Source organism: Clupea harengus, chromosome 15 (assembly GCF_900700415.2).
Source record: "Clupea harengus chromosome 15, Ch_v2.0.2, whole genome shotgun sequence".
NCBI lineage: Eukaryota > Metazoa > Chordata > Actinopteri > Clupeiformes > Clupeidae > Clupea > Clupea harengus.
Window position 1 is genome coordinate 13,147,981 of NC_045166.1, and position 25,000 is coordinate 13,172,980.

General features: G+C 44.6%; 3 protein-coding genes across 6 annotated transcripts in view; 2 read left to right on the top strand and 1 right to left on the bottom strand.

The window, feature by feature from the left end:
- The window catches only part of LOC105897707 (metabotropic glutamate receptor 1), a 27,905-nt gene extending 24,258 nt beyond the window's left edge, over positions 1 to 3,647 (bottom strand). For both annotated transcript variants that reach the window (XM_031582007.2, XM_031582008.2), the window contains exon 1: positions 2,510 to 3,647. In XM_031582007.2, coding sequence (XP_031437867.2) covers positions 2,510 to 3,572 — 1,063 coding nt within the window. In that variant the 5' untranslated portion in view covers positions 3,573 to 3,647. The remainder of the gene's footprint in view (positions 1 to 2,509) is intronic.
- Positions 3,648 to 15,431: 11,784 nt separating this feature from the next.
- On the top strand, positions 15,432 to 20,297 carry LOC105897706. 3 transcript variants are annotated; one of them, XM_031582015.1, is made up of 5 exons: positions 15,432 to 15,635; positions 16,005 to 16,046; positions 16,151 to 16,239; positions 16,738 to 18,377; positions 18,832 to 20,297. In XM_031582015.1, the coding sequence occupies exons 4-5, from the start codon at positions 16,749 to 16,751 to the stop codon at positions 19,090 to 19,092; spliced, it is 1,890 nt and encodes a 629-aa protein (XP_031437875.1). In that variant the 5' UTR covers positions 15,432 to 15,635; positions 16,005 to 16,046; positions 16,151 to 16,239; positions 16,738 to 16,748; the 3' UTR covers positions 19,093 to 20,297. The 3 variants fall into 3 exon arrangements, with proteins under 3 accessions (XP_031437875.1, XP_031437874.1, XP_031437873.1); XM_031582014.1 differs by lacking the exon at positions 16,005 to 16,046; XM_031582013.1 differs by lacking the exons at positions 16,005 to 16,046; positions 16,151 to 16,239.
- A 1,190-nt stretch (positions 20,298 to 21,487) lies between these two features.
- The window catches only part of epm2a (EPM2A glucan phosphatase, laforin), a 24,291-nt gene continuing 20,778 nt past the window's right edge, over positions 21,488 to 25,000 (top strand). The window contains exon 1 of the mRNA XM_012824714.3: positions 21,488 to 22,047. Coding sequence (XP_012680168.1) covers positions 21,798 to 22,047 — 250 coding nt within the window. The 5' untranslated portion in view covers positions 21,488 to 21,797. The remainder of the gene's footprint in view (positions 22,048 to 25,000) is intronic.

Here is a 25,000-nt window from a genome sequence, read left to right on the forward strand (position 1 = left end):
CCAACAACATGTCAATCAATGCCAGCTGACAATCAACATCATGTGTCAATCAAAGGCAGCTGTCGGACAAAAGGCTTCGGGCTAAACCCGCAGGAGCCTCCAAAAACATAGCGTCGCTAAATTTAACAAATGCAGCCTGACCTCAGATTCATAACACACCAAGGTTTATACATAGAACGAATTAAAGACAGAGATGGATGGGAGATGGACAGAGAGAGAGAGAGAGTTAGACAGGCAGACAGGCAGAGAGACAGAGGGAGAGAGAGAAAGAAAGAAAGACACTCAGACAGAGACTCAATGATAGAGAAACTGATAGAAACAGACGAACAGACAGAGAAAGATGAGAAGACCAACAGAGACAGAGAGAGAGAGAGGAAGAGGAAGAGGAAGAGGGACAGAGATAGAGCAGGGACCTATTCATTCCCTCATTTAATCATATGGAAGAAATTATTAATTAAGGTGTGCTCAAATACCACAGGAGATGGAGTTTGGCTTGTTATATTTGAATGCAATGGAATTAGCATTAAATTAAACATTAACAAGGGACATGAGAGTTGAGCGAGAGTGCGTGAGAGAGAGGAACTGGGAGAGAGACGGAGAGAGTGAAAGAGTGAAATAGCAGGAGAGATAGAGAGAGAGAGAGAGAGAGAGAGAGATTTGTCCATTAATTACTTCCTTATACGACATCTGACTCTATTTATCAGCAGTGGTTCATCAGCAGTGGTTGCCTGCTATGTACTGCACTGTGGTTCTACTGCAGTGTGTGTGTGTGTGTGTGTGTGTGTGTGTGTGTGATGACTTTTTCTTCTTCAGCTTGAGCAGCAGATGGCTGTTTTTATATAATGATGTACTCAGGGACTCTTTCAATAAAAACTCACTCGTTAATGGTGGCTGTGTTGGCAGAGCTGGTTAATGTCATTCCTGTTTCTCTGCCTCTCTCTTGCTTTTCTCTCTCTCTCTCTCTCTCTCTCTCTCTCTCTCGAAGTCTTTGTCTCACTCACTCTCTATCTCATTCTTACTTTCTTTCGGTCTCTATCTATTTTGCTGTGTAAATGTGTGTGTGTGTGTGTGTGTGTGTATGTGTGTGTGTGTGTGTGTGTGTGCGCGTGCTTGTATGTGCTTACCGCCCAGCCCATTATTCCCAGTGTGGGTAGAATGTATGGGATTCCCACTGATGCATGCACACACATTCAGGAAAACACACATACACACACACACACACACACACACACAGAAACATACACACACATTAGCCTTCTGCAGACACACACTGTAACCTCTGGTGTGATGCTGATTCCTTGGGTCGATAGCACTATTATTGCAGTGATGGAATCTTGAGTGAACTGAAGCTCAGTGTCATTCTGTAGTCAGTCTCCCCAGCACTGAATATTCACTGATGGTTTCACCTCTGAGACTCTGATGACCAACAGGATGGCCATTTGTTTTACACAATAAGCGCTTTACATCCTAATGATAATGGTGTCTTGTAAAGGTTCATGCATGTTTTTATGGTAGTTTTTGTACACCACTGCATTTTCTTCATGACACCCAAGGGCCATTCCAGAAAGATTTCCACTCATGTAGACATGCAAATTACAGTTAGTCAAATAGTTGAGCCATTAGCAACTTTGACCCAAATACATCAATATTGATATTAGCCTCAAGGGAAAAAAACACATCTATACATGTACACACACACACTGATGTGCACACACCCACATGTAATGAGCTCAGTCACAAGCTAATGATCCCAAGTACAGCTCAGTAAAACCTTCATGTTACCATGGCTTCAGGGGAAGTCTCTCTTTCAGTCCATCTCTCTCTCTCTCTCTCTCTCTCACACACACTCTTTCTCTCTCTCTCTCTCTCTCTCTCTCTCACACACACACACACTCTTTCTCTCTCTCTCTCTCTCTCACACACACACACACACACACTCTCTCTCTCTCTCTTTCTTTCTCTTGCTCTCTCTCTCTCTCACACACACACACTCTTTCTCTCTCTCTCTCTCTCTCTCTCTCTCTCTCTGAGTAGGTATGTGTGTGCACTTGCACAGTTTAACCCACAGCACTAATCTGCCATTTGCTCATGCTCAATGATCTCATGCTCATTTGGTCCATGATTGCCTGATTGTGGGAATAAGTGATGTTTCACATTTCCCTGACTGAATGAAAGCTGAGCTATCATACTGGCTTTATTCTTACTGTGTGTGTGTGTATGTGTGTGTGTGTCTGTGTGTGTGTCTGTGTGTCTGTGTGTGTGTGTGATAAGCATTTGTGTCTACAGGTGTGTAATACATATTTTGTGTCCATCAATGTATCCATGTGAACAACAAGCATGTGGAAAAGCTTTGTGTGCACATCCAGACACAGTATGCTGGAGCTTTAGTATGATGTTGACCTGTACGTGTGTGTGTGTGTGTGTGTGTGTGTGTGTGTGTGTGTGTGTGTGTGTGTGTGTGTGTGTGTGTGTGATATGTTCACCTGTGTGTGCATCAGGGGTTGCTTACCTTCGGTGTGCACGGCCGACACATAGGTCCAGTTGTAGCGCTTGACTATATCCAGCATGGCACGGGCCTGGAGCACGTCAGAGGGCACGACCCGCAGGAAGTACTTAAAGAGTGCCTTATCGCTCAGGTCAGTGCTGGTGGCGCTGTAGGCGATCTGCGGGATGTTGAAGAGCTGCAGGAGGTTCTGCACCTGGATGGCCACCGAGCTGGAGCCCGGGCCGATCACCCCAGCGATGGGCCTCTTCTTCTCAGCGTTTCCTGCACCTGCACCTCCGCCTCCAGCTCCAGGTCCGTCCACACACAACTTGACCGGCACTCCTCCTGCCTGCTGCTGTTGGAGCTGGAGCAGCTGGTCGTCCTCTCGGATGGAGATGAGCGAGTCGCGGATGAACTCGATGCTCTGCTCGAGCGCCACGGACGAATGCCAGCAGGAGTCGCGGATCTCGCAGCCCAGCGTGATGTTGGGCAGCAGCGCCGGGTCGGCGTTGATGCGGTCCAGGGCGTGGAACATTGCCTCCACGCGCTGGATGCCGTACTGCTCGCGCACCTCGCCGCACTGGCGCTCCGCCACGGCATCCGCCGACGGCTGGTGGTGCACGGAGAAGAGCGCACCGATGATCACGTCACCGTCCATGCGCGCCACTGAGCGGGCCACCGCACGCGGCACGGCCGCCGAGCGCTCCCGCACGCCAGACGCCGCCGATGAGGGCAGCAGTCCACCGAGGAAGAGGAGGACTAGGAGGAAGAAGTGGGGGGAGGAGAAGAAGAGGGCGGCCGAGGAGAGACTGGCAGCGGAGACCCGTGCCCGGGCAGCAGGGCTGGCACAGTGGGCACGTGCTGGGAAGGGCAGCATGGTGAAACGCAAGCTGGCAACCCAGGGTCTGGCATGGGCAGGGGTGCTACCAGAGGGAGCCTGCCGAGGGGCTCTGGTCTGATGGGCGAAGGCGGAGGAATCAGCACGGACAGACTTGGGGTACTGGGCAGAGTTGGGGGAGGTGGGGTTCGGGGAGGTGGGGGTGGGGGCAGGCAGTGGAGAGCGGGTTGGCATCTTTAGGCATGCCATGTTGCACCTTGCGTGTGTGGTGCCAGCTGTGCGGCCATCGCCGGCAGCCCGCTCGTGCCAACGGGGGGGGGGGGGGGAGGGAGAATGATCAGCGGCACGCGGCGGTAGCACAAAGAGGAAGAAGAGGAGGAAAAGGAAGAAGCAGAGCGTGGCTTAACATGGAGACCATGACTCAACTCGACTGGAATGCATCCACCACTGGCACCTGCAGAGAGGAAAAGAGAGAACAGAGGGAAAACTTACAAATAGACACACACACACACACACACACACACACACACACACACACACACACACACAGCTTACATTTCTCTTATTTCATTCCAGTGGCTTGAATATCCATTGCCATCTAAAACAGATTATTTCCTCACACAACAATGCTCCTTAAAAACAAATTCAGTGACAATAGAAAGCAGTTTCACACGTCCCTATCTCCGTCCTTGCGCGAGTCTAGTCTGAAGGGTTACATGACCGGAGAGGCAGCAGAAAACAAAGTCGCCTGCCTGGTTCGCGCTCCAGCACACACACCGCGCTCTGGGCATTGTTTTCATGTGCTGGTCTGTTGCCATGTGAATGCTCTTGTCCGGAAACCTCTGCAAGTGAGCCTAACTTGTGCATGTGATGCCGAGGTTAAACGGAGTGAATTTGAAACGAGTCACTGAGTGGCGTACCCCCGTTGCGTGAAGAACCGTCGAGACACCCCGGAGGACGTTTCAGTACCGTGGACAGCGAATAGCCCCCCTACCATTCCAGTCTCTCCTTCCCCGCTACGCAGCCTCGGTGATTTGCAAGTGTGTGTCCGGCGCTCTAAGTTTAGTGGTCAAACAATGCCGGAGCAACGTCGTCAGACATGAATACTACATGACTCACGTTTGTGAACGATGTACACCCCACGTTTGTCCAAGTGGCAGGGAATAACCCGCCGAGGACAACCGCGCGGTCTAACAGCTCCCAAAAAGGCTTGTGCACCACGGTTCTCGTTGCTCAGACACGGTTATCTCGTCTGAGGAGTCCAATTACCACGTTACCTGGACGTGAAGAAAAACTGGCGCACATTACCACCATTCACACTCATGCAGAAAGCTATTGAGGTACATCACTCCAGCAATAGCCTACAACGATCTCGCGCCGGACTTATTCAAATCACCTGCATCTCCGGGATGTAACACATCTGCTCGGACCTGCAGGGGACCATGACTTACAACCGCCACAAAAACTCTTCCAATGTGCTGAAAGAATATAGAATGGAACTAACGTACCTGACTAGTTGAAACATCGCCAACCGCTGCTTTCACGTACTCGTACTCTTCGACAGGCATACTGGAGTTTGAACTAAATCACTCTCTCAATCTCTCGTTCTCTCTCTCTCTCTCTCTCTCTCGTAAGAGCCCCCTCCCCCCTACATCACTCTATCGGGTCACAAAAACTCTTAACAGGCAGATACCCCAACGGATGTGGAGCTCTGCTGGTGAGAATTGTCTATCTAGAGCACAAAGACACACACATCTGTGCACACACACACGCACACATCCACTGAGAGGGTGCGCGGGAGGGAGTAGAGCCAGAGAGCCTGAGGTTCTCACAGCCCGCCGCTTCCTCGCTGGTGGTCGTGCAAGTGACTTCAGCGTTTTGGTCATCAGTTTGTTTTAAACCGGATACAACAGAAAATCGAAACAGCGGAACAGTACACAGAGGGACGCCTGGACTGGAATGTGTTTGAATCCGTCCCATATCACGCTTGTCAAAAACATTTCTTATGAGCAATTCTTGAAGCCGTGCGCTCTTCTATCAGATATAGTAAGAGAAGATGAAGCGACTGAGTTGGAAAATAAAATAAATCGTTTTATGCATCTAACTCGTGAAAGAAATGACAGGACATAAAATCCTTCTCTGAACTGACAGCTGTCACACTGTAGGTCCTAACAGTCAATCTTAACAGAGTAAATAAATCAACATAACTTAATACTCAAACCAAATAAAGTTACTCATTACCATTTATTTAATCCAACTAAAAAAATAATTGTTTAAATGGTAAACTGTTTTGTTAATATCGTTATTGTGTTCATAGTTTTCCCCATGATCCTTTGTAAGAACATTGAAATAATTAAACGTGGGTATTAGTCTTTCCAACCGTCTTCATATGGGTTTAGTTGCATTAGAATACCACTAGACTTCCATAGGTTGTGTCTTTATGCTGTGCTTTGACATCTGTACTTTATTCCCACCACGAATATATCGGGTATTTATAATAAGCAAGTTGTCATTTGGCCATCATGGTGTTCTTCTCTGAAATAATAAACATGCATTTCATATCTGAAGCAGAACATTTTCAGTCTCTTTGTGTTGTGGAATTACAATATTGTCAATGCAGTAACATAAGACCCTGTTCCATGGGTGCCTGTTTGTCAACATGTTTGTTTTACTGAAGGATGTTAATACATTTTTTAGACTGAAAGGGAAGTGCTGTGAATTAACACATTTAGTTCACATGGAAACACAGTCCCACATTATAATTAAATACATTTAATGCAGAATGTTTTTTTCTGTATTTGCAAAGGAACCATTGAATCCTTTATATTGCAGTGGAGAGTTAGGCTGATGAGTTCCTGGTTCTAGGGATTATGGGTAAATGCCCCTTGTTCTAATGTTTCATTCCCTTATAACTGTTAATTCTGGCACCTCAAGATCTGTGCATGCATTGCAAAACAACTGGTTAACTCTTCAGTGGGCTTTTCAGAGTATGGACATTGTTATTATGGAGAGGTCCATTGACAATATTTAAGGGAGCTATCTAACAAATTGTATGATTATCTTGAGCTCTTAATGTAAACCGAATTAGTATGTCATTTAGTATTTATTAGCACACCTATAAATGTACTAACTTTGTCGTCCATCCATGTCTTAACCAACCTGAAGTGAAGAATTATACCTCTGTTTCCATTCTTCCTTTTTTGTCCAAAATTATTGAAAAGGATGTCTTCAAATACATTTCAGATTTCCTGTTTCAGAATCATTTGCTAGACCCTAAGCAGTCTGGTTTTAAGAGGGGTCATTCTACCGAAACTGCTCTTTTATCTGTGACTGAAGCACTGGGAGTAGCAAAAGCCTCTGCTCAGTCATCAATTCTGATTTTACAAGACCTGTCAGCAGCCTTGAACACAGTGAACCACGACATCCTCCTCTCTGCGCTGTCCAAACTGGGAATCCGGGGGCAAAGCACACAGTTGGTTTTAATTGTATCTCAGTGGACGTTCATTCAGTGTGTCTTGGCAGGAACAAGCGTCAAAATCTCACCACCTCTCCATTATTTTACCCCAGGGTTCGGTACTTGGACCCCTCCTGTTTTCTATTTACACCACGTCCTTAGGTGAGATCATCCGTTCCTATGTGTTCTCTTGTCACTTTTAATGCGGTTGATACTCAACTGTACTTTTGAAAACTGAGCTCCAGGTCTTCCCAGCCAATCTGGTTATCCCAAATATGAACATCCAACTTGGTTCATCTTCATTGGCCACAACCTCTTTGATCGACCGAAGAGGACACATGTAACTCCTCTGCCGGTCACCCTTCACTGGCTCCCTGTAGCTGCTAGAATTAAATTGAAATCTCTCACCCTCGCCTAGAGGACAGCCACTGGATCGGCACCTGCCTATTTAAATGCGACGGTTCAGCTCTAATCCTCTTGACCACTTTGCTCCTCTGATGAGCGTCTGTTGTCTTTGCTTCGTAGTCGTAGTCAAGACTCTTTTTGCTCCTGGTGCTTCTGTGGTGGAATGACCTACAAAGTGCTGTCCATTCCAGTGACTGCCTGGGTACATTCAAAAAGCGTTTAAATACTCACCTTTAAAAAAAATAAAAAATAAATGTAATTAGTTAATTTGTTTGAGCCATACTTTATAATCATAGTTTTGGTCATAATATTATTATTATTGTTGTTGTTATAACTGATGGTTCTACTTTAAAATGTAAGTCACTTTGAAGAAAAGCATCTCCTTAATACCTTAACTATAACTACAACGACAACTACAACTACACATATAACTATAACTATAACTATAACTACAACTACACCTATAACTATAATTACACCTATAACTACATCTTCCCAGTTGATAGCAGAAGTTCTATATGCTATCTGCTACTTCCCATTCTTCTGAACAAATTAAACTGAAGTGATATGATTTTTATGATCTAGATACATATAAGGGAGTTGTACTAAATGATGTTGTACTAACATCTCTTTGCAAGGCATGGTGGGACAGTGATTTGCGCTGCGACCCCTCTAAGCGGACGACCAGGGTCCGATTCCCACCTGCAGCAGTGATAAGAGTTGAGACCCCTCTAAGCGGACGACCAGGGTCCGATTCCCAACTGCAGCAGTGATAAGAGTTGAGACCCCTCTAAGCGGACGACCAGGGTCCGATTCCCACCTGCAGCAGTGATAAGAGTTGAGACCCCTCTAAGCGGACGACCAGGGTCCGATTCCCAACTGCAGCAGTGATAAGCGTTGAGACCCCTCTAAGCGGACGACCAGGGTCCGATTCCCAACTGCAGCAACGTGTCACTGTAGGTGGCATTGCATAGAAACGTCTGCTAAATACCTTTACCTTTAAGTGTTACAAATGCTAGATATTTTTGCAAAATACTCCATAGTTTTAAGTACAATGAACAAAATTGAAAAGCTGTTATACAAGCATACTTGAGTTGCTTGTACTCAGAACAAATAATTATCCTTGCTTAAATTGATTGGGTTAATAAATTAAATGGTTTAAGGTAAACAGGTTCCTCAAATATTTTGACTTGATTGAACTTGTTTGGGTTTGTGCGCAATGCCATTGAAATAGAAACAGGGGACAGGATTCATGGCCAAGCACACACTAACATGGCCAGCTTTCTGATAGGTGAAAATTCACCCTAGTTACCTCAGGACTCCGGAGCTGCATATAAGTATATTTATTAGACAAACAACAATTGCAATCGGGCTCACTCCCAGCACAAGGCTGAAAGTGAAGCAATGATAAACACATTGCACAAGGTTTATATAGACAGAAATTGAGCGTTCAGCACGGATAACCACGTGGTGGATTTCTGACGTCCGAGGCTCCCTGTCTTGTAAGGATGGCAGTTTTGCACAAGGTCGGAAGAAGCACAGTTCGACTTCGACCCTTCTTATCACCTCTGGTCTAAACATGCTCTTGTACATTAAGTGGCACCGTATAATCTAAATTACACACACGCAGAAACACAGAAAAGCCATGTTCCTGCTTTCATAAGCACATGATTCATACAAGGAATATATTAATACAAGGCACTTGATTATTGTATTCTTAAGTCATTAACAGTGTTTGGAAATGATCTCCATCACTTTCCATGATAAAGGATGTCCGTTTCATTACATGACACATCCGTGACTGAATTGCTGTCTGGCAGCAGAGTGATGGCTCATTATTCAGTACTGGGATTCCTTTATTCCTCTCGCCTTTCGACTAACAGACGGGGAGATCTGCACTTGTGACGTACAGGATCATACCCGGCTGTGGTGGGCGAGGTGGGGGTGGTGGTATGCGGTACGGAGGAGGGGGGGGGGGGGGGGGGGTCGCTCAGAGGGTTCTAGGTGGGCGTGCGGGGAAACAATAAATACATCGACAACCTGGCGAGAGCGAGGACACGTTTTCCTGACAAGCACCCCGCGGAATGTGTGTGTGTGTGTGAGAGAGAGAAGCATGGAGCGGGGGAGGGAGAGGGAATGCCGCGAGTGAGACGGAGGACAAACCAATGGTGGAAAAAACACCTGATGGTTCTTGACAGTTAGACATCTGCGAGCGGAGAATGAGAATAAGTGTCATGCTCTCCATCTTGCTTTCTCTTCCCCTCCCCCTCACAAAGTCACTCTCTCTGACACACTCACATACACACACACACACACATAGAGATTAGACATGGGTGCCAAAAGACGTTATGTTAATGATAGCCTACAGCATCGCTTCGTTTTAAGTAGTCTTCTTGTCTCAGGGATTTCATGGTTTAGTGGCGCACACGCTTCCACAGATAAGGGCGCGAATTCAAAGTCAGTGATGAATCTTTGACCTTGAGATCGCCAGAACTGAAAGACTGTCGGAATCACAGCGAGACTAGGCGAGAGAGAGCGAACCAAGTAGCCATCAACAGTGCAAGCTCAGTTCAACTCACTGACTGCTTTCAAGCTCTGCTCTGGGAACATCCATAAAACTGGCATATTATCCTTGACAGCACAGACAAATACGACTAAGCTCTACATATTTTCAGAATCTACATGTCTTGAATGGACCGTTATATCCAAGTAAGGCCTAATAGAGTAGGCTCATTGGTACTATTAAAGTCCATTAGTTGCTGTTGAGTAGACCACCAATGAGAGGCCATTTGATGGTGGTCTGTGTTGAAAAAAACACAAAAGGAAATTTTCAGTACAAGACATCTGACTTGAATGCTTTCAGCGCACTGCATTCGAATGTAAACTGAGCGCCATTCACCATTCAGTTCTACTGTGCCATGAAAGTTCGCCCATTAAAGCGTGTCTACACTGCAGCCTGCCGGTGGAATGCTGTTAGTGCACAAAAAAACAATCCAAAATGTGATAGTTGGCTATCGGACAGTTCAAGCGGAAATCGATTGATAATGATTATTCTTTGACCGATTTCCTGTGAAGCGTGAATCTATACGGATGTTAATTGACTGGTTAAGGAAATAATGCGGATGTGTCGCGTCATTATTGAAATCTCCTTTGTTAAAAAAGAAAACGATTTCATTATTTTGTGTAGTGGTCTTGTGGTTATGATCCACACGCACAAATGTTTCTAGCCTATAGATTATGGGGCGCCGTTTGTAAAATGTTGCACGTTCGAAAATCCTGCTCAGTTTTGCTACATTTAGCATTTTCATATGGAACAAAAAGCACGACAATATTCGAATGTCACTTTTTCAAGCATTTAGAGAGAAATTCATGTAAATTCATGCAATAACTTTTCCAAGGATATTTTTTGGCAGTAACACAAAGTTGTTAAATAATATAAATATTTCATCTAAATGTTAATGTTAAATGTTAAATGTAAATGTTAAATATAAATGTAAATGTTAAATGTAAATGTAAATGTTAAATATAAACGTAAATGTTCGATGTTATATATAAATGTTAAATATAAGTGTTAAATGTAAATGTTAAATGTAAATACAAATATCAAATGCTAAATGTAAATGTTAAATGTAAATGTTCAGTCTACATGTCAGACTTGACGACAGAACATTAGAATATTTACGGTAATTCATAGCTTTCAGTAACACTACCAGGGATACCTTGCGGGCAAAATGTGTCGACCAACAGTGGACATCGTCGAGCAGTGCAACCTACTCAATTACGATCGCCATCAAACACAGATCATACCACAATAGCCAGACAGAGATATCTAGAAAAAAATTACATTTTGGGAACCTGTGATCCCTTTACTGCACCCGCTGATATTTGTATTTCTGTAACGTCGTAGAAGTCCCTGCCTGAGCTCCAGTTTGGAGATATTTACATATATCTAATAGAAAATCCGTCCACCTACACACCTCAAAAACTGAAAGCCTACCAAAAGCACAGATAGTAATTTAATTTTCAGAAGGGGATGGGTTAATAACGATGTCGTCTGGAAGGTGAAAACATCTTCATTATCAGAGCAAAGATGATTGCCATTTAATAGCTAGCTACCAGCTAGCGAGCTACATGCTGTTAGCTAGCAACCTTTAGCCTACCCAACACTGTTCTTTATCATTTTACACAATTTCCTGGTTAACACAAGTACAACCACCTGGTCTGGCGAATGACAACTGAAATTATCTTCCCAAGTATTTTCTACTGGCATTGTAGTATTACCAGTTGGATGACAAAATACAGTAGCTTAGCCTAGTTGCTTAGGTACTTGTCGCAATCTCAGAGCAGAAACCGGGTAATCCAATTTTAATCGTGTTGATGCTTTGTTTCTTGACTTTATTTCTTGATCTATTCCCGTTTTAGGTAGTTATTCTGATGAATGAGGCGACCAAAACAGGGTTAATGCTTTTATTGCAAGCTCCAAAAAGAAGGCTAGTTTACTGCCCGCCTGAGAAAAGTTGACCCAGAAGACGTCTACAATCAGCTGGAAACAGCCGGGCTTGTCTCCTCGCCGATTTGAACAGCCAACCGAGCAACAACTGTCTGGCATTTTACTACCTATGTCAGACAATTTTAAAGCGGATATATTAAATAATCTTGGATGAAAGATGGTCAGTTCCAGTATAAATTCCAGTGGTAGACAGCTGTGGAGTGTATTTTCTTGCCCGCAAGCTGGTAATTCTGACGTGACGTGAAAACTATGAAAGCCAATTACCGTAAATATTGTAAGGTTCAGTCTTCAAATCTGACATGTAGACTGAACATTTAACATTTACATTTACATTTAACATTTACATTTACATTTACATTTAACATTTACATTTAACATTTACATTTAACATTTAGCATTTACATTTAACATTTACATTTAACATTTATATATAACATTGAACATTTACGTTTATATTTAACATTTACATTTACATTTAACATTTACATTTATATTTAACATTTACATTTAGATGAAACATTTATATTATTCAACAACTTTGTGTTACTGCCAAAAAATATCCTTGGAAAAGTTATCGCATGAATTTACATGAATTTCTCTCTAAATGCTTGAAAAAGTGACATTCGAATATTGTCCTGCTTTTTGTTCCATATGAAAATGCTAAATGTAGCAAAACTGAGCAGGATTTTCGAACGTGCAACATTTTACAAACGGCGCCCCATAATAGATATACCAACCAGGCACACACACATACACCAGTTACACCCCCCCCCCCCCCCCCCCCCCCACACACACACACTGCACGAAACATTTCAACCAATAAGTGGCACTGAATTTGATATGCTCTTGATTACTTGGATTGGATGCGTTTATTTGTGTTGAATCAGGGAAATGCTGGCAACATGCAGAGCACGATTGAGAACTGCTGGATCATAACGGATACATCTGTGGCCATAGACACCTATTGGTGTATTAGTCAACCTTTAGCATTATGGAGGCGGTGCAGAAGCACACGTTGTCTTTCACCAAAAGTGGTGAAAGCACTGAGACATAACCATGGACGGATTAAGAAACCACGGGCCCCTGGGCCTGGACATGTTAAAGGCCCCCCCCCATTCGCGAAAAAAAAATATTGTGCGCTCGCAAAACACGCACGCACACACAAACACCATTAGGCGTATACATATATTTTACCAACTATGTGTTGGATTTAACGGTCGAATGAGATACTTTGGCTATTGTATTGGGAAAGTAAACAGGTCAAAGTTTACTCCGTAACATCCACCTTCGGTGCACTGCCCTGCTATTGTTTCTGACATTACGTGTGACAGGGCAACAGCCGAGTGATTATTTTCCAAATTGAAACTGATTAAGACCTACCTGAGCAGCATGGGGCAGGAGAGGCTGAATGGGCTGGCTATCCTGTCTATTGAAAGAGCAAATCATGCATTACCACTTTTATGTTTGAAAGGCGTCGTTCGGCAAGTGTACCGTACTGTGCTCAGTCAGCTTGTAGGTCTTGACGTTCAGATTCTGCGCCAAAACGAGCTATATCGTATCGTCTCGTCACATGATCAAATAGAGACTTGACATTGGCGAACAAGATACAAAGTACCCAGCAATCATCATTGCATATCTGTATATGACAAAAATAACTAATTAAATAAGAGATTATTAATTTAATTTAATCGGCTTTTTAATAGTTTCTATAGTGTATGCACGATAAGCATATACTTGTGTTATAGATTGCTACTGACGATTTCCCCCTAATAATTATGAAAACCATGACAGAGACAAGTTTGCCATTTTGAGGGAATATATAGCATAAGGGAAATATGTTTATCCATAAAATAAATGATCCTTGATCACTGTGGCAGTAAACTAACGACATTTTGACCTTCGAAAAAATTTAGAAAGCAGGGTTTGCTTTGCCCACGAACCTTCCACGCTGGCTGCATTGTCTATAGTTACGCCCCTGGTGCACATGCACATTTTCTAACACAGCACAGAAACACTCAATTAAAGCCATTAGCAAATGAACAAAATACACCTTTTTCAACCACAAATAAGAGATACATAACAGCGACTTCATGCAGAGGCTCTGGCTTAGGGGCCCCCTGAGCTCATGGGCCCCTGGGCCTGGGCCCGGTAGGCCCGTTCGTTAATCCATCCCTGGACATAACTATAGGCTCCAACGATTTCTACTTTTATGAAGTACAGACTGTGTGTGTGTGACAGAGAGAGAGAGAGAGTGAGCGAGATAGCGTGTGTGTGTGTGTGTGTGTGTGTGTGTGTGTGTGTGTGTGTGTTTGTGCTTACGCTCAGTGACCGGAGCGCACCGCAGCTTGCCCACGCTCAGACCCATAGCAGATGTGCTTTTCTCCCGCGGCAGGAAGATCGGGTGACGCGTGAGTAAGGGCCCACCACTCCCGACCGCAAATAAACTATTCGGAGTCGAGTAGTCATGACATTTCTGCCGCCTCCGGGCAGCGGTGGCGGTATTGATCCAAATCCAGCGTGACAGCAATGCTGATGGGCCGAGACCGTCACCGAACCGCGTCCCCTCGCCGGGCAGCATTCCTGGGGGCAAGATGCTGATCCTGGTGAAACACACTTATGTAAACGTCATATTTCCATAGTCTTTGAAGCTTTTTCTTTCTGCAAAAATGTCAAACGTTTACCATAACAGCGCACACCTGCTTCTTTTGTCCAAGCACAAACATACAAAACCTGAGATGTCATTGATCCACAGGGAGTCTCTTCTTCAGGAACTCGCCTTGAAGACTGGAGGCTCGCTGAGGAAAATGGATGGGCCCTCTCAGTTCTTGTGATGGGAAGAGATAGCGGCTTTCGCCCCTCATTTGTCAATTCCCGTGCCCAGGGGAACTCACCTTCACTCTGGAGAGTTTGTCAAGCCGAAAACTGCTGGAACTCACTCGTCCATCAAGCTCTCTCTCTCTCACACACACACACACACACACACATTCACAGGCGCGCAAACGCACACAAACACAAACACATTTCTAAATTTCCCTCGGGATTAATAAAGTATCCATCTATCTATCACACACACACACATCTCATCTATATAAGTGGTAAAATTGACGAGTTTCAATTCGTCTTGCTTGGGCACAATTTGATTGTATGGCAATTGTGTTCCCAATGCTTTTTACTGTAGCGAATATCAACAAACAAACCTTTGATGAACTTTAACTTTGTGCTGTTCTCCACACTGCTGTAACTTTTGTACTTCATTTTATATTTACACATGTATAGTTTTTTTCTAGTTTATTTAAACTATAACTTTGAATGCTATACCATGCTGTACAGTTCAGGAGCTGCGTGCCGCAAAATTATTATACGGCTGTTCGTCGGGATTAATTTGTCAATAATGACTGCCGGACTATACATTATCCCTAACATATTGAAAATCTAACTGTTTTTAAATATTTTATTTCTAATTGCTGTTCCTTTTATGGAATAGTTTTTTATAAACATTATAAATATATGTTATAAATATGTATCTACAACAAACAACGTCAACGTCCTCAAATCATTCATACTTATCCTTTTCATTCATTAATAGATTAATAGCCTATTCAATAGGCCTATGAGAAAGAATAAAATGCGTCTGCCATGGTATGCTATTCACGGGAAAGCACGATGTCTTCAATCTCGACGCTGTACCTTTAAGCGTCAAAAACGACGCACCAACGTTTGTGCGTGATGGTGACGACATATACTTGCGTCTCAGTGCAGAGAGCGGTGAGCAGCATCAGGATGGGAGATGTTGGAAAACAACAGGATAAAGTGAGCACCAAACAAGGAGTGAATGGGCATCTTTTCAAGAAGTACTCCCCCGAGTGTCTGAGTGGACCAAACTGAAGCTAATGTGACCAACCCACACCAGGAAACTGAGCGAGAAGTGGAACTCAGCGTAAAGGTGCGCCTCTCAAAGTAGTTTGTTTTGGGACGGCTCAAGGTACAGATCCACGTAGTGATCTGCAATTAGGCTACTTATGTAGTCTACGTAGTACAGGAGATTAGGGTTCCCCTTTGTCACTTTGACCATTGTTGCTTCTGTGTAAATGTATGGTGCTCTTGTATTGTGCTTCGTCATGCAACAGGTAAATAACTCAGTTAGCACAATGTATACTACAGGGCAGGCAAGCTCCCTCCCTCCCTGACTGTTTACGGGTTTGACATCAGTGAGCAAGGTCTTCTCGATTATACTGCAAGTGAATGACGATACACGACAAACATACATTAGTTAATGTATTATTTCCGTTCTTTGCCTGCTTATTTCGTTCAGGCTTGACCAAATTCAGGGATGTGTCAGATCACACGAGAACAGGTGCGCTCAATTCTAATTAACCTGAATCTTAGGGTGCGAAATAGGAGACCACACAGTAATAAATAGAAAATCGCAAATGTCGAAACTCTTTTTACATTTATTAGAAGTATGCCGAAGACTGACACTAAGCCATCTTCAGAGTCTAAAGCAGCAGGTTGACGTCAGCTGGACACGTGTTTCATCGATGATGCTGGTGAGGATAGCAGTGGTTGTTATTGATAATGAGAGTGGTGGGGAGGGTGATGGTGATGATGGTTGCTATGGTTATTAGGTTATTTATATGCATGGATATATGTGAGTGTGTATGTGTGCATACATCCTATTAGTACCCTCACTTCAGGCTGTAGGTTACAGCCATACATGCCGCTGTTCACCGGCGAGAGGTGCTGGTTCACATAGGAAATGAATGACTTCTGGCCACGTTCACTCTCTCACTGCTCCCTGTTTGAATTCACGGTTAGACGCTGAAGATGGGCTCGGGCCGAAAAGCGTTCGTCTTCAACATACTTAGAATACATTATGTGTCAGATTACACCCAGCAGGGACTCCACTAGGGTTTAGAACAACCCTCCCCCTCCCAAACCCCCCCAGTCTAGTGTGGGTCTTTTGTGATTGTTTTTACACATATTTTTCAATACATATCATGGTATCATGTGTTTGTGTGTGTATGTGTTTATGTTTATGTCTGAAGCACCCTTCACCATGGCAACAACACTCCATCCCCACTGCTCTACGTGCGTAAACCTCCACTGCCTGGAGCCAGCCCACCATGGCACTTCCTGTGAGGTCACTTCCTGTTCACTGGCATGCGGGGCGGCGTTCCACAGCTGCAAGGGCTCTGAGCACCGTCTCCTGTGCCCGCTGGAGCCCGTGCCCTGCCCCAGCCAGTCCTATGGGTGCCCGCTGTCCATGCCCCGAGCCCGAGTGGCACAGCACCTCGCCATCTGCCCGGCCAGCGTGGTGCGATGCAGACACACACACTTTCCGAGCATACACCCCGTGAGCGCACACACACTCTCTTTCACCGCAGACATGCCTGACAAACATTCCACAGACACACAGACTGCCAGTATTCACAGCACTGATGCATACACCATGAATACAAATCCCCCCCTTACACACACTACCTACACACAAGTGTCAAATATTCAGACACAAAATGCAAACTTGTATAGTGTTAATCCAGGTCTTAATGGCAAGGATAGCCTAGAAGATACACTTCACAAGAGAATCAAGAACATACCCAATGTTGTTCTCTGCAACAACATCACCAATGGTGTAAGTGAAGATCTGGAGCGAAGCGTTGCCGAAGCTGCTTCAACCAGGCACCCAATTACATCAGCTGCTGCGAAGACGGAGAACCACCTCGCCCAATCAGACAGAGCTGAGACCAAAGAAGGCGGGAGCGAGGGCCGCTGTGCAGGCCAGTCTGCTAGTGAGGGCAGTGCATCGTGGGAAGATGAGTCCCCTCTGAGTCAGCCGCTGAGCGATCTGGACGCCTTCCCTCCATGTTACGACCGCGAGGCCAGACTTCAGCTGCTGCACCGCTTCCTCCCTCCAGAGCTCAGCGCCCGATTTGCCGACACGCCTGTCAATCATGGCATCGGGCCAACCCAGAACCAAGGAATGGAAGGGTGCTCCGCAGCCGACTACCTGGGATGGTTCCCCGCTCAACCAATCACCAAAGTAACTGAAATCATGGAAGCATCATTAGGCGAAGCATCCTGTGCCCCGGTACCCCTCACTTCCACCACCCCTGAGATGCCCTCCCAAATGCCACCCACTGTAGGCTCTCAAACTGGCACCCCAGTGTCCTCCAGCCCATGCCAGCGCTACGGTGAACCCCATGGCGCTTGTGGGCAGCTGTTCCGCCGCGATGAGTTTCTGTGGCACAGCCGTAACGTCCACGCCGACCTGGACCTGCTGGAGCGCGCCTGCCCTCTCTCTGCCTACGGCTGCCCTGTCACCCAGCGCCAGCTCTCCACCCCGCACGGCGCCCACCTCGTCTACGATGCCCGCCTGGGGGCCTTTGGACTGCTCCCCGCGCCCCCTGCCGTGACCCCTGACCCCCAGGGCCTGGACCGGCTCAGCTCCCTGCCCCTGGAACTGCAGCGCCACCTGCTGGGCTACCTGGATGGCTTCAGCCTCAACCAGCTGGCGCTGGCGTCGTGCAGGATGAGGGAGGTGTGTGCCAGCCTGCTGCGCGCACGGGGCATGGTGCTGCTGCGCTGGGAAAGGTGTTGTCATGACAACGACGATGGCGGCAGCAGCAGCAGCAGTGGTGGTGGTGATGGTGGCTGTGGCATCCGCAGGTGGAAGGTTCAGGACAAGGTAAGAAGGGGGGTGGGTGGAGTCAGTTTAGGCATCCAGTCATTGCAGAACGTGTTTAAGTCAGATTTGGTTTCTTGCATATGCAGTAATGTGTTAATGTACTTAACCTAAACTAAATGTCATCTAACCTAATACTATTAATTTACAAGGTTAAAATACCCTGAATTATCTAAAACCCCCCCAAAAAATAGACATAAAAACATCATCAAAGTGCAAAGCAATGAGTTGTTCAGTATAGGAACGCAGTTGCATTAAGTTTGCTTGCAATACTTACTTATACTTTGCACCTTATAGCAACATCTACATACAGGACAAAAGGGGTCCAGAATGACCTGAAACGGACAAACAACCCAGGACATAAAAATACACAGTGTGTGTGTGTGTGTGTGTGTGTGTGTGTGTGTGTGTGTGTGTGTGTGTGTGTGTGTGTGTGTGTGTGTGTGTCCACCAACAGGTGTGGCGTTTCAGCACTGCCTACAGCTGCGTGGAATCCTGGTATTTGGTCGACGCCCCAAGCCTGTCCAATCACCTGCAGTGCTGCCCGTGGAACCAGGTAGAGCACCCCCTAGAGGCCAGAGCTCTTCCCTGCATGAACGGCACACCGGAGCTAGAGCGCCTGAAGCCTGTTGGGGCGTGCCTCCCCATGGGGAGAGGCACACACACATTATTTCATTCTCTTGCACCAATGGAAAGCCCTTATTGGGGGTGTAGATGAGTAGGCAAGAAACAATGTGTGTGTGTGTGCGCGCGCACTTCAGTTAGCTATGGTTGGAGAAAAGCCTTAATTATGGATGGCTTAAGTGAGTGAGTCTGAGGTTTACATGTGTGTGCACTAATTCAAATTCAAGAGTGCACTGTGTGTGTGTTTGTGTGTGTGTTTGTGTGTGTGTGTATGTGTGTGTTTGTGTGTGCGCATAACTGCTGCATCCCAGCTCTCAGGATGGGCCAGTCTGCTATATCACCACTACCACTGCTGCACTTTTTCCCCTCTCTGTCTCTTTCCCTCTTTCTTGTCATTCTTTCTTTGTTCCTCTATCTTTCCCCTCTTTTGGTACTTGGAAGATAGCTTTTGATGCTGAGCGCATTAACATAGAGCGAGCCCTAAGAGTGTGTGTGTGTGTGTTTGCACGTGTGTGTGTGTGGTTTGGTGGAAGCACTTTAACTATAATCACTTGCTGCACCCGCTGCTTGTTTTGAGCTGCACAAAAGTGTCTTAACCGTCGTGGAAGCATGTTGGTTTCCTGCTGTCAGCGTTGGACCTGATGAGGATCTTTGATACTCCAGAGAGGGACACGGAAGAAAAGACATGACGTCACATTAGTCAAAGGACTGCTTTTGGAACACTGAATAATTCATGAGCATGAGGAGCAGAGGGAACAACACAGAATTGAGTGACATGCAGAGCATGATGGGATACTCGGTGTTGTTCTATGCTTTAAAAAAAAAAAAAAAAAACACACATTCCCTCTTCGTTTTCAGTGTTTATGATTAAAAAAGGGGGTCTAGATGTCCATCAAGAAAAAATTATCTTTCTTTCTTTTGGGTGTCTGTAGCATGCAATGTTTACCAATACAACTCGCACCTGTTGATTTTCAAAGGGCTACAATGTGCGTTATTAGAAAGCCTTAACCCATAAGCTAACTGTGGCATGGTGATGTGACTATAGTTCCCTTCATGAACCATTCTGATGAGGCCCGAAAACCATTCTGACATACTATGTCATAGGGCGTCGTTTGAGTAGATGCTGCCCTCTGCTGGACAGTTTTGAAATTACAGGTAAAGTATTCAGGCAACAGGATGTGGCATTCGCACTTGCTAATACCAGGAATTCCTGGGTGTAACATTTGTATGTACTAGACTTCACGCATCCCAAAGTACATGGAAATGTTAAAAAAATAAAAAATAAATGCTTGAAAGAAATAACTCTGCTCTGTGTCGCGTTTGTGTGACAAAACTATTGTATTTTGTTATTGTTTAATATTACTCAGTTACAGTAATTATGAATATTGAAATGAACATTAATGAATAACTTCATCCTTTGATGTGAATGTGGCCCAAATATGGGCCTGGTTTGCTAAGACCTGATCCAGCTGTCTGCTATCTGAATGGACAATGATCATGTACTTGAGTGGAGGTACTCACAGAAAAACACGGGCAACAGTGAAGCTGAGGAATGCTTTAGTCATGGCTAGATCTTTTACACAGTTAAACATTTCAAACTTATCTGAGAATTATGGAATAATATCATGGCGCTCATGCATCGTTAGCTTGGTAACAACATGCAATTTAATTAATTATCTGTGTATAAACTCCTGTAACGAGCAAGTTGAATCTAAAGGGCCTGCTCAACAGTCCGTGAGAGAGAGAGATTCATGCTATAATAATACCCAAAGAATATTCCAGTCCATTAATGTATTTCAAATTACGAAAAGTTGCAACATGTTTTTATTAATTAGCTTTCTGGTATTAAGTACAATTTCAGGTGCGAATGGGGTATCTTTGAAGCAAATTGGTCTAAAGTAAAAGAGCGGTGAATGAATAAAACACGAACAGAGCTGTAGAGGGACAAAAAGGAGTTCTGGCCAAGGTCCAAATTCAGCCTCGGAGACTTCATTATTGACTGTTTTAAAGAACTTCTGGCACAAACACCGGAGGACTCGTAGCCTGTAACAATAACAATACAAACGTTTTATCGAAGGAGAGTCTTGGTATGTGCCTCTGAAACGACAACATTAAAAAAACTAGGCTACCATGATAGATGCTATACCGTTTCAGATGGCAAGGAAAACCCGAGAGGTTAGGCTGACGCAACCGGTACGGTCTTTTTTTTATCTTGTATGGGATAACTTACACTTTCAATAACATAGGACCGACTTGTTCAAGATTGCATGGCAAACCTAGTAGGCTATTAAAATATGCCTTCGGTTGCAGGCAGTCCTCCGTGCCGTGGGATGGTAGTGTACAAATCGAACCTTTGTTTGCTATCGTGATGAATGTTGGTGGTCAGATGTGTGCCACTGTCAACATCCGTAGCCCGTTCTCATTCTCCAAACGGAACTTTGCAGTTAAAACATTTTTTCGTCTATTGCCGAATAATCTCCTTCTCGAGGTCGAAGTTTTAAAGAAAACAGACTCTTCACACTCTACTGAACTGCCGTGTAAACCATGTATCAGTTGTAAGACAGCATGCTGTGTACCGTAAATGCAAAAGCACTGCTAGTTGCACAGTGTAAGATCTCAACCATTTCAGACGGTAAATGTCAGAGGTGAACTAATGCACTCTACCCTTTTAGACCAGCCTACATCTGATAAGGCTGGAAAGGACGCACAACTGAATAGTTGCCGAGGCTAGTGCGCTAACATCTAACAAGGTTACATATCGGTTAGGGCCACCAGAAGACCAAACACCTCACCACAGCGATGTTGTTTCGGTTTGGTGTCATTTTAACTCCCGAACGCACCGACATTGAAGTGCTGATGGTGGGTTCGCGAGAGGAGATGGGACATTGGGACTCCGGCAAAGCCGTGGCGATGACAGCCGCACGCATCGTACTCTCCACGCGCGAGCCTTTCCTCTGGGTCTGCGAAGTGCAGCTCAAGCCGCCGTTTATAGAAAACTTCTGGTTCAAGTTCCTCAAACGTGGCAAAAGCGGAGAACTCATCTGGGAAGGTACCTTCTGGACGACACCCGGCACTGACCAAAACATACACCAACGGCAATCCTAACCACACAACTCCGGCCATTGAACACATGCACGAATGACTAGGTCATCTTCCTTTTGGAAAAAAGATCAGTAGCCTACAGCATAAAAGACCCTGTTGCACAGATGAACACATTTACTAACCCCATATTCAAGGACGATTAAACCGACGTCCTTGCCACACTTTCCCCCACAAATAATGTGACAAGTACACATATTATTATCTGCTTGAGGACACTGAGGCAGCACTGCCATTCCGGCACTTTAACTTCACCTTTGACTAGTAATTAGGCCAACAGGACGAACCTGTGGATGTCTGTCTTTGTGTGTGTGTGTGGTGACCTGACTGATTCCTGAGGCCCAGTTAAGATGCTGGAGAGCATCCCTTCCCATGACAAGTAACCGATGACAACACGCAGTTGTGCCCAATTTCACAGTAAAAAAATGTATGAAGGAGAACAGCCATCTCCAATCCCTCCGGTAACCTCATATTTGGTTTAGTCCAAAGGTAAATTAATACCTGATGTGGACACAGTATGTATGCACAGGCTAATTATTAACTGTCTGTTTCCAGTAGCTCCTACGTGGTAAAGAGAGATGAAGAGCAGTCTCCCCACCTAGTCTCAGTTCCAGTCAGTTCTCTGGGTAATAACACTGCACCCTAATCACAGCACCTACAGTGCCCTCCACAATTATTGGCACCCCTAGTGAATATGAGCAAAACAGGCTATAAAAAAAATATGTCTTTGCTGTTTATCCTCTTGGTCTTTCACTCAAAATATTCACAAAAATCTTACCTTTTCATTGAAGCAAAATTATTGAAAGAAAAAAAAACTGTTGAAATTATTCAATATTTATTTATTTATTTAATGTCAACAGTTTTTTTTTCTTTCAATAGTTTTACTTCAATGAAAAGGTAAGATTTGTGTGAATATTTTGAGTGAAAGACCAAGAGGATAAACAGCAAAGACATATTTTTTTATAGCCTGTTTTGCTCATATTCACTAGGGGTGCCAATAATTGTGGAGGGCACTGTAAGAGCCAGGCTCATCACAGAAGGGGAGGCAGGAGAAGGGGAGACCAGACAATCTGAAACATGGCAGATTAATTTGTACATGTATCAGGAGAAGCATGCTAGCATACATATGGTTAATGTACATGATGGGGAGGGAGCATTCAAGCATTGTAGAACAGCTTAAAGGGTATATGTGCCCTTAAGGTTACTATTACGAGGGTAGGTAGGGTACTACCCAAGATAGAAGCTTGCTTGAAAGATGTAAAAGCATGGATGACTAACAACTTCCAGCTCCTTAGTTCAAATAAAATTGAGATTATGCTGTAGGCCCTAAATAATTGAGAATGACCATACCCACACTTGATGGCATCTCATTAACATCCAACACCAGCACAAAAGATCTCGATATAATTATAAACCAAGACCTACTCTACTCACACATAAAACAGGTCTCAAAGACATCATTTTCCATCTATGCAATATTGCCAATATCAGAAAAGTCCTATCCCTCCAAGATGCAGAGAAGTGAGTTGCTTTGCTATTATTTTTCAAGTATTTTTGACAAGAAAGGGAGGTTGGATATAGGCCCATAGTTAGCCAGGTTATCAGGATCACGGTTAGGATTTTTGAGAGATGGTTTGATCACTGCTATTTGGAAGGATTGTGGAACGTATCCTAAAATTAGTGATTTGTTCATTACTTTAAGTAGTGTCTCAAGGCAGTGAGCAGTGCGTGTTTCAGTACTTTTGTAGGGGTGGGGTCTAGTAGTAGGCACCTTGGTGATTTAGATGACGAGATCAGGGAAGTGAGTTCAGTGAGGTCAATTGGTGTGAAGGATTCTAGGAGTGCACCAGGTTGTGTTACAGAGGTAGTCATAGTGTACCAGGTTGTGGGGGTTACAGGGGTAGTCATAGTGTACCAGGTTGTGTTACAGAGGTAGTCATAGTGCATCCTGGAAAGGCTATAGGGCAGACCTGGGCAAAGTGCGGCCCCAAAGGCGCTTTACAGAGCCCATAGATAATATTATTATAATTATTTTTATTATTATTAACAATAATAAGAATAACAATTATTGTCAGAAATTAGCTGCCAATCTGAAAATAATGAAGAGGTGAAGAAGTGATGACTGAATGCCCTCTGATGTCAGATAAGGGATGAAGAATTAAGAAAATATGGCAGCATGCATACAATGGCACCAGCAGAGTGCCCCTAAAACCCCACTCTTGGTCCAGGGTAATACACTCTTAGACACCCCATTTTCACAGTACAAACTCCTGAGGGTGTTCTTTTTACTAAATGTTGGTCAACTCACAGTTTGGGCCAGCATAAAAGGGCATTTTCCCGCAGGGCTGGTCTAAGTAGGTCTTCGAGGGTAGTTCAGAGAGTAGGCTCGGAAACTCTTCTGCTGACTCCAGATACTCAACTACTTTTGAGGGTGAGGAAATTACTTTTAATGCAGCAGTACGGAGTTTTGGTCTGAAACTAGCGAGCTAACTACCTGATAGGCATGCAAAACCCATCAACAGTCCAGCTGATAAAAGCTTGCCACCATGCCAACTGGTGTCTTTTAGTGATATAGTGGGAAATGTCATGCTGTCAAAGCTTTTCTTAAATTTACAGCCTGAACATAGAACTACATGTTGCATATCCTGGAAGGGTCTGTCCTTCACATGACCATATAACATCAAAATGAATTTGAATACGATACCAAAACCTGTTGGATGCAAAAACTGTTGCTTTAATTCAGCCTGGGAAAGGCACCATTTGGTATAAGTCTACCCAGCATGGTGATATTTTGACCTGCAGATATCGTAACCCCATGACCAAACCTGAAAACAGATACTCCATAATTATCTGGCATTCCTTTGGAATGTTAAAGGCAGTAACCCAAAGAGGTCACCCAGCTG

Bases quoted from the DNA above. Each gene is read 5' to 3' on its own strand.
- LOC105897706 (XM_031582015.1), top strand. From the start codon at position 16,749: ATGGCAACAACACTCCATCCCCACTGCTCTACGTGCGTAAACCTCCAC. The intron at 18,378-18,831 runs GTAAGAAGGGGG...GTCCACCAACAG, and splicing joins GGTGGAAGGTTCAGGACAAG to GTGTGGCGTTTCAGCACTGC.